Consider the following 10,003-nt stretch of genomic DNA (forward strand, 5'->3'; position numbering starts at 1 on the left):
ATAGTTGAGAACAGCAGTTAAGAATTTCTATACTTCAGTCATGTCATGCCTACCAGTTGAGAATAAAGGAATCGTTTATATTGAAGGATTTTTGCTGCCATGTTTTGCAGTAATTTCCATAAAAGTTGGAGCTGTCCTTTAGGATACAAGCATTTTCTACAACTGTCTGCTTAACAGTGTTGCACATGTACACTGAGCATCTACTAGAGTGATTTCTTAAATAGGGAAAGGGTGAACTTCAATAAAATATTGGTGGGGGTCACAGTTAAGACAACAAAAGCATTTACTGGAGACTCTTGCTAATCAGAGAATCAGGAAGTGTTCAGCTGCAGCTTGTTTCCCAGACCATCAACATTTTAATCTCAGTCTACTACATGAAGAACAACTTTGCTAGCCAACAGCAACAACAAAAAATTAGCAAGATAATTATGTGTCTCCACTTGTGGCAATTGTGCTCACTAAAAAGGGAATGAAGATGGCCTGCTGTATATCAAACAGAGTGTAAAGGCTTTGCATTGTTGACTTAGGATTGCATTGTTTGCAACATGTTTCCAATTAACTTGAGCAATGGAACAACTGCTTAAATATCTTTGGGGGAAGTTCTCAACTGTGGCCTTTCTGCAACAGCTTAGTTAACAGCAGTCCCTTTCACTTGTTATGTAACTACGTACAATACCAACAGAGCAAGCTTGCTCCCTACACTGGCATGCTCCCTAACCATCACCTCTCTTACAGCTGCTCTGCAGACAAATGAAGGCATTTGTCTGCAGATGAAAACACTGCACTGTACTCATGGAGAAATCCTCCCTTTAACTGAAGGGCATGGTTAAGGCAAGCCTCGACAGATTCTTTGGAGTGACGAGAAAGCCCAAAAATTTAGAAGCCAAAGGACATGGAAAAAAATTAGTAGACTTAGTGATGGACCTTGTGGAGGGGGAGGGTAAATGAATAACACACCTAGAGCACAAACAGGAGTGCCCAAACAAATAAAGGTTTTATTTAATAACTACCTTTGAATATCCTAGTCTAGGCACCATGGTTAAATTTCTAGTCATTGCTTCCTGGAACCTGGGATTTGTCAAGCCCTAGGTTAAGCTGCATGCTAACTCAGAGGGTGGGACGTGACAGCACACTCTTATTGGCACTGTAGCCATGTACATTATACATGGTTACATAGTGCCTGAAGAGGGCTAATATTAGAAGCCCTTGTGTAGATGAGCTGCTGCCTGTGGATGGTATCAATAGACCAGTATATGCCTCTGTACTGAATGCAAGCACATGCATAGAAATAGACCAAACGTGAAACTACTACTACATATTTGTAGTAGTAAAGCAGAAGCCTGAATTACAGTTTATACCAATGACAGAAGATCTACAAATGCCATCTTGAACTGAACCAACCAATTGGGTGTAGGAATGGATGAATATCTCCATTTCCATCTAAATGTTGCACAATTTCCTTTGATTTTTGTTCTGCTCTTCTGCAAAGAATTCCCATAATGTTCTCCTTCACTAGAAAAAATCCATATTTAAATACAATTTTTGGAAGTATGTTCATGTATTTTGTGCCTAAACAGATAGTGCAGCAATACATAGCAAAGTATGCAATTATGTATGTATTTTTCTACAAATGATTCTATACAGAATGCAGAGAATCCACAGACAGGTCCATAACTTATGAAATCTGATCTTGGAAGTGGGAGGGGTCTAGAACCATGTGTTGCATTACGCAGTTTCAGCAAAGGATGAGTTCAGTAGCAACCCTAACTGGGTGGCATAAGGCAGAAACCCACAGGTACCCTAAGTAGTAATCAGCAAAATCAAGGTCCTATCTGCTACTTTTCTACAAAATTTCATTGATAGCTCTGGAATTGAGGGCAGAGTTTCACAGATATGGCTTTTAGAGTCCACTAGAGGTCTGTTTTCAGAGCTCAAAAACTTGGGCATGAGCCCTGCTTCTCCAATTTTTATTTCAGTTAGACTGCCTCCATTCTAGATTGGGACCTCTGAGATCATTTCGGCAATTTAAAACTTTCTGGCCCATTAATTTCTATATAAGACAGAAGCTGGATGCTTCAGCTTTCATTTTCAAACCAATCAGAATATTGGTTACACCTCTCTTAAAATATTTATTTAAGGCTATTCTGGAGGCCATTAAGTATTGAGTTACTAACACTCCACTGATTAGGGTTCTGCTTAATAAATGCCAGTTTATGTCCTTATGGCATGTTATATGGGATTCAATATTAATTACGGACTACTTAAAATAACAGAGGAAAAAGAGCTCCAGATAGTATACATGCCATATGGGAACATATGGGAAGAATGGGGTGAAATCTTCATTAGTCATCTGAACCAATGAACAGAGATTTACCTGTCCTTAGGAAGTTCCACTGGAAACACTGGCTGTCATACTGCACAAAAGTACATCAGCCTAGTAACATTGCATTTGTGCAATTTGCGTGAATGCAAAATTTGCATCACACAAGAGTTAGTCCATTGTAAATAATAGGCTGGTGTAACAGAATTCACACTACTTGCACAGATTGCCCAAGTGCAATGCTTCTAGGCTGGCACGCTTGTGTGCACTATATTAGCCAATTAGAGCAAGGAACTGCAATGATCACTTACACTACAGTTTCTTAGAACAGTGGTGGACAGCTTGAATCAGTTCCTTAGTATAGTGATGGACAGCTTCTTCAACCTGGGTGGAGTGAAGGGGGCGGGTGGAATCCCTTCTTGATCAAGCTGTTCAGAGAATGTAGCATTCTGGGCCATTATGTCATTGCATTCCCAAACACAGCTTGGCCATGGCAGGGTTCAGCTCCCTCAGCAGAAGACCTTGGCAAATACCCATCTCTGTAGTAAATAGAACACTTGAAAGAGTGCAATAATGTAAGTTGTCCAGATAGGAAAAGGCATGGCTTCTTTGAGCTTTGATATTGACAAAGCATCAGATACTTCAAAATTGGAAAATAAAAGCATCTCCTGAGGTAGAGCAGTGGATAACTGATTCTCTGATCTTGGCAGTACATGAAAAACTGATAAATTTTAAGAGAGGAAGTGGTATCTATTCCATGAAATCGGAATAATTTCTTAGAGTTATCTGCATTGTAATGGTTGTCTCATGTGGAGATTGGCATACTCTGACATTGTAATTAGAGCTCTTATTTCCCTCTCCTTTTTAAACGTTTACTCTTTTGTTTTGCAGGGGCTTGATATTGGGAGTTATCCGTGTATTGGATATGGGCATAAGTTAGATGTATGATTTGAGTGAGTTGTAATGCTGGGAGGATGAGGATAAATCAAAGTCATCATGTTACTGCTGTTTTGTGCATTTTGAGTATTATTTAGAATGCTAAATTATGGAAACATATGTTTAATAAATTGTTTGTAACAAAAAGCAGCATCACATGGCAGACATTCCAGCCTCGCATGGGAAGTAGGTAGGAGCCAGAAAGTATCAGTGCTTGGGCCAGACACAGACCATAGGCTGATAATTGGGCACTGTATCCTTAGAATATGAAAGCATTCCCCAAGGATCCAAAAATGTCACTGGAAAGTATAATGCTAAATACATTCCCATTTAACTACTCACCTGAATCCAAAAAATCTTTACAGCTTTCTTAGAACTAACATAGTATTCCAGAAGATATAAACTCATTCACTTTGTATATGAAGCTCATGTAACAGTTGTCTCATAGGACACTTGTGTGTTGGTTTTACCTATCATCTAGCTCTAAAAAACACACCCACAAAATTCTGTTACTTCTGGTATGTCATTCTGTACATAAGGTATATTACTATCTCCAAACCAACTCTAAAGTAGCCCAAAATAACTCAGAGATACTCTTGAGCAAGTTGACTGAAATCAGGCAACCTGATACACAACCTAATTAAGCCCAAGTGGACATATTTACAAGGTAATCTATTTAAAATTCTTGGGACTATATAAACTTCAACCCTAATACTTCAGATTAACCATGCTAAGAATTGAACTGTTATCCTGACAGAATAAACTAGATCCCTATATAATAATCTTAGAAAAAAATATATCCCAACAAGCCAATGCATTATAGGAACATGTTAATTGTTTTGCTAAATCTATAAATTGCATATTTAAAACTTATAGTTTAAACCACACATATGCCTTATGAAAAGTTGTTTAAGCATTGCTGGTAAACAGTTAATATGAATATCTTGATCAAGGCAATGCATTTAAGACATTTGTACTGAAATATTGATTATAATTAGGTGGAATCCCTAATTCTAGATGTTAAAGAAGGGAAGAAGATGTAAAAATCAAGACTGGTAGTTGACTGCTAAAGTTGTTAATTGATTAAAAGCTTTTGTGTCAACTCTGACTGGAGCAAGAAACCTAGTAAATACTTGTTGCATTAAAGGGAATTTGCAACATTTGCCTTCAAGCTTACATCACTTTTTCCCCCAGTGTAACCAAAAAAGTATGATCCTTTATCTGGGTAATTTGCCACAGTTTGCCAGGCAAGAAATTTCCCATTAAGCTCACTGTAGTTAACTATACCAAAGATATGCAAGCAAGCTTTGATTGCATCCTTGTGTTTCAATACTGAAAAATGTCATCATCAAAAGGACAGAAGCTCCACACACTTACATGGGAACACAGTGAAGCTAGTTAATTTTGAAGAAATGCAGTCTATTTACCAACCAATCACTTTCTAATACACTCTTCTAGGCAATCACTTTCTAATACACTCTTTAGTTCTTCATAACTAAAAGCACACACAGTTGTTCACAATTCTTCTAAGTAGTATCACGATGTCCATTTCATACATTTCATTTTCTGGAGAACAGATCCAATACCTTACTATTTGCAGTCTTGATTTAAAAAGAGTCAACTTTTCAAAAGAATACTCAAGTTCCTCCAAGTTCAATTGGACTTATTTTCAAATAAAAGTGCATCGTAAACAAAAAGTTCACTTTTCAAAGGAATACTCATGCACATTTACTTGAAAATAAACCCAGTTGAAATTGGAGGGACTTACTTCTGGGTGAATATGCATAAGACTAAGCAGTTAAGCAAGCACCTAGAAAAATAAGAAACTAATCCTGTACTTTGATAGAAACAATTGAACTTATAGAAGCAAAGAGCAGTCTCCAGCATCCACCAGTGTACACTGGATCACACTAAAACAAGTAGGTAGTTTCTGGACTAGATTGTGCATTCCCCCCTTGATTGTTTTATATAAAGGGAAAGGCCAGTATCCATTGAGAGGCCAAGGAAAGAAAGAGCTTTGCCTTTGGTCAACCATCTATGAGTAAGTCAGCACCAAAGTTACTGGACAGAGCAAAGATGACACACCTCATGCCTACAAGTCTTCACAATCCCTTATCTGCATTGAACATGCCAAGGAATGGAGGGAGGAGGGATTAAAGACAAGCAAAAGTTAAGTAGTTTCCATTTAACACTAACAATTCCAAACCAAAACACACTTCCCTTTCTTACTTTATTTTGTAAATAAGAACCCGACCACAGCAGGGGTCAGCACCACTCTGCAGCTGCCGAGGTCCCAGTATCTCAGAAGAGCCCACTCATCATTGCTGGGGGTTCAGCAGCCCCTGGGAGGCTTGAGCCACATTGGGTGGGTGTGACTCCCTGCTCTGTGCCATGCACAACACCTCCTCCCCCATCCTATTCAAACTCAGGGGACAGGCAGCACATGGAAAATGTTGCTTGAGGGGGGACGGAAACCAATCATGCAGAGGCAGTAGTTGCTCCTGCAACAGTGGCCACTGCTTCCTCTTGCTTTACTGCGCTCTCCCCCGGATGGCACAAAAGGGAGGGCTGCCCACTTCTCATTGTTGTACCACCAAGAGAGAGAGAGAGCACGCAGGCGAAGAAGACAGGGGGAGGAAGAAGTTTCTGTCTACTTTTGCTCACTTGCCCCTGTCTCTGGGTGGCACAGTAGGTAGGAATGGGCAAGCAATGGTTTTCAAGGAGCAGCCACTGGTGCTTCTGATCAGTCATCTGTCCTCTCCTCTGAAACGCACTAGCTGCATTCCCAGTCCACCTTTCTGCCCCAAAAGAGCAAGCAGGACCTGCCACCTCTATCCACTTGCTCTTGGCAGCATGATGGGGAGAACTGGACTGGACATGGGTAAGGAGGAGGTGGTGCAGGCTACCAATGGCATGTTGTTGTGGGGCCCCATAAAGTCAAACTAGCCCTGTCTGGATCTCTCCAAGGTATCCAGAGTAACTTAAACTGGTTCTGGGTGAGGCTCAGGGTTGCTATTATCAAGAGGCAGAGTGGATTTTAAAGGCACAGCAAAATACCCTTTTGAGGTTTCTGGGATAAAAGAAAGCAGAAAGTCTGGATCTGTCTGCACTCCCCATCCAAAGCATCATAGCCCAAAGGGACTCTGGAGAGGCAAAGAGACCCCTGCCATCATTTGGCTCCCGATAGGCTTGCCAAACTTTCCCCACCGCAGACATGACTCTTCCAACTAGGTTACCCCTTTCCTACTTCGAGAAGGCTGATCTTATCTGGCTGCAGATGTCAGTAAGCAGCTGCTCACCTCTCGTGGCCATCTGGAAGAACAGGCGCGGCTGGGAAGCTCGGATCGCCGCGGATAAGCTGCTCTCTCTGCCCAGGAAAGACGCCTGCCTCTCGGGCATCAGCCGGATCCTCAGCCTCCCTTCTCCAGAGCGGACCCACCAGCTGAATTCCTCGGTCATGTTAAACTCGAGCTGGCCCACCTCTGCTTCGCTTCTTTCCCCGGCAGGATCCCACGCACAGCCTTCCCTCAGGCTGGCTTCTCCCACTTCCAGCACTAGCTGCTTGGCGCGGCGCAGCTTCCTCACCGAGCCCGTTTTCAGCACCTTGGACGGGGTCCTGGTGCGGCCAGCGGGCTCAGGGAATCCCCTCCGGGGGAGCCAAAGGCGAGCAGCGCGCAGCAAAGGCGGACAGTCGAGCACCAGGCTGCAGCGGGCCTGGAACCAGCCCAAGGCTTCGCCCCCGCCGCTTCCCAGCACCAGCTCCCGCAGGTAGGTTCGGAACAGAGAGGGCACGATGAAATCCATGGCCAAGGTCTTCCTCTGCAGCCGGGAGAAGCTCGGGGCATCCCGCTGAGGCTGGCGAGAGCCCAGCGGGGAGCTCCCCACTTCCAGGGGCACAGCTGGTGCGGCAAAGATCAGCAGGGTGGCTAAGAAGAAGAGTAGGGGGAGAGCGACAGCTTTCATATTGCCATGAGCTGGACGGGGTGGTAGGAGAGTTGCTAGATTCCGGAGAAATCTTCCTTCCTTCTACTCAGCTACCAGAGGGGACCACTGACGAGGTCTTGACCTGCGACTAAGTCCGTCTTCACCAGAGCCACTAGTTACGACGATCACGGCCCCCTTGCCTTTGCCATCACCCTGCACGCTGCCCGGGTAGGGGTCCCGCCGGCTCCTTCCTCGCACCACAAGACGAAGGGCGAGAGAAGCAGCGGATGTGCTCGCCTGCCTTCCCTGGATCCCACGCTTTCAAACTGCGAACTAGTTCTCTTTGCACACACCTGTGCTGGCTTTTTGTGGCTGCGTTTTACACAGAGGACCTGGCCGGAATGCCCCTCCTTAGGGGTCACGCGCGATCCTTTCCAAAGTCCGGAAAGACCCACTTGGGGGGAAACTTCCACCCAGCCACTCGAAGCGAAGGATCCGCTGCCCAGTTCTGGGGGCTGCAGATGGCGAGGCGTGTCTGCTCAAGTCCCGCGTCCTGTCTCCAAGCCAGCCCACTCCGGAGGCGGCGACGGCTCCCTTCTGGACTGCTTGCGCTGCTCCCTGCCGCTCCGAAGTGCGGGTTGGAGAGCCCGCCGTCTCTGGCGCGCCCTTTCCGCTCCTTTCGTTCCTTGCTGGCGGCGGCGGCGGCGAGGAGAAGCCCCCCCCCCTTTGCTGGAGGCTAGTTCCGAGTCCTCCTTGGCCTCTGGCTGGAGCCCACGCTGGGGTCCCTCCGCTCCCTACCGCGCCGCTGCTCTCTCGCTGGGCTCTTCTTCGACTTTCCTTTTGCCCTAAGCAGGTGGCGGGCCTTCTTTTGGCGGGAAGGTAGCCCTCAATTCACCTCAAGGCTCGTCGCGGGTCTAGGCTGTGTGGGCAGGTGAGGGGGTCTTGTGCGGGAACTCTCTGCCAGCCCCCCGCCGCCCTTCCGTCACTGAGAAGGAAAAGCGGTGTTTTCGCCTTCACACCCGGCCGAGAAAGCGGCGGCTGCCGCCTTCACTCCCGACAGTCGCGGCTGTTTCACATTTGCTTGCCTCTCCGCCTCCCTCTTTCTCCTTCTTTCCGCGGCCACCGCCGCTGCGAGGATTTTTACAGGCTCCAACTACCCGCCACAACCCAGGCATTACCCTGTGAGCGCTGACATCACGCACGAGCGCGGCTCCTGGCAGCCAATGGCCATTTCAGGGGAATTCATTATGCAAATGAGCAGAGGCGGAGAAGGGAGGCTTGAGGGGGAGAAGCGCTGGCCATTGAGAAAAGCAGTGATACTCACACACACACTCTCTCTCTCTCGTTCATTTCACTGATGGCAGAACAGGAGGCTGTTTTAGGCAAATGAGAGAGCCCTTGAAGGGGAATTTGCAATCAGGCACATTCCCTAATTGCGTATTAAAAGATTAAGCAGATCAAGCAAAAGGAAAAAGGCGAACAGGCTTCTATGAAAGAGTACAGGATGTGGCCTTTAATTCGCCACCTCTGATATTGCTCAAACGAGATATAAATCACCATTCTCTAAGAGAAATGTGTTGGCTTATTCGGAGCACACCACAGATGGGCAGAGTGAGCATCGCGAGGCTGTGCAGCCTAGTGGGTTGGCATAAAAACATAGGACTGATGACTGAATATTTCAAAAAGATAGAAACCTCGCTGTGATAGAGCTAGAGTTCAATCTGGGGAACTCAGAATATGATCTCTCTTCATTGGGCATGCCTTACTCACTCCAATATGAGGGACTTCCAGAACCTTCCAAATCTGGACCTAGGCTCATTTTGCCTTCTATTGGGGCTTGATTGAGTGAGTGAGTGAGTGAGTGCCATCAAATCAGTGTTGACTCTTAGAGACCACACAGATAGATTCTCTCCAGGATGACTCGTCTTCAACTAAGCCTTTAAGTTCTCTCAGGGGCTTACTCTGCTAATACTGATATGAGCAAAGAGGCACTTTTTAAAGTGGGTAAATCTGTTTAGCCTGGAGAGAGCAAGATGTCCTATCCAATCCCAGCACAGCATATCTACAGTGGCTGGTGTCTTTATGTTTCTTTTTCTGACTGTGAGCCCTTTGGAGACAGGGGACCTTCTTATTTCTTTATTTTTAATGTTTCTATGTAAACTGCTTTGAGAACTTCCCCTGCAAAGTTGTTATATAAATGTGTAGTAGTAGTAGCAGGGGCGTATCTAGGGTGGGGCAGGCAGGGCACGTGCCCCGGACGCCACTTGAAGGGGGGTGCCATTTTGTAAAATTAATCTTTTTTTTAAAAGGCTGCCAAAAACAAAATGGCCACTGTGCATGCTCAGATGGCCTCTGTGAGGCCCTAGGCCATGCCAGGCCTCGCAGAGGTCATTTGAGCATGCACGGTGGCCATTTTGTTTTCAGCGGCCATTTTTTTAAAAAAAGATTATTTTTAAAAATGGCTACCGCACATGGTCAATTGGTCCCTGTGAGGCCCTAGAGGCCAGCGGGGGGAGGGCAGACCCCCCCACGGCCTTTAGGAAGCCCCCTGAAGGGGCTACAGGTAAAACAATTTTTAAAAATTAATATAATATAAGACACTGTACACATATTCAGATTGGCACGATGTACAGAGAATCAGGGCTTGTGAATAATGAGCTGAAGTTTATGAGCTAGGATTGTATTCATTTGCTCTTACTTTGCTTCTTGTGATAAGTGAGTTAAATGTGATGTCTTAATAATATGGTTATTAATGGTGAGTTTGTCTCTGAATCAATGTGAAATCTGTATTATTAAGGCCCACTGGGAGCTTCTTGCTCTCTT

At 45.2% G+C, this 10,003-nt stretch overlaps 1 protein-coding gene across 1 annotated transcript in view; it reads right to left on the reverse strand.

The window, feature by feature from the left end:
- Positions 1-8,336, reverse strand: part of LOC128339408 (ALK tyrosine kinase receptor-like) — a 621,195-nt gene extending 612,859 nt beyond the window's left edge. Inside the window, exon 1 of the mRNA XM_053283273.1 lies at positions 6,556-8,336. Coding sequence (XP_053139248.1) covers positions 6,556-7,219 — 664 coding nt within the window. The 5' untranslated portion in view covers positions 7,220-8,336. The remainder of the gene's footprint in view (positions 1-6,555) is intronic.
- Between the last annotated feature and the right edge of the window lie 1,667 nt (positions 8,337-10,003).

The sequence above is a fragment of the Hemicordylus capensis genome, chromosome 1, assembly GCF_027244095.1.
Source record: "Hemicordylus capensis ecotype Gifberg chromosome 1, rHemCap1.1.pri, whole genome shotgun sequence".
Classification (NCBI taxonomy): domain Eukaryota; kingdom Metazoa; phylum Chordata; class Lepidosauria; order Squamata; family Cordylidae; genus Hemicordylus; species Hemicordylus capensis.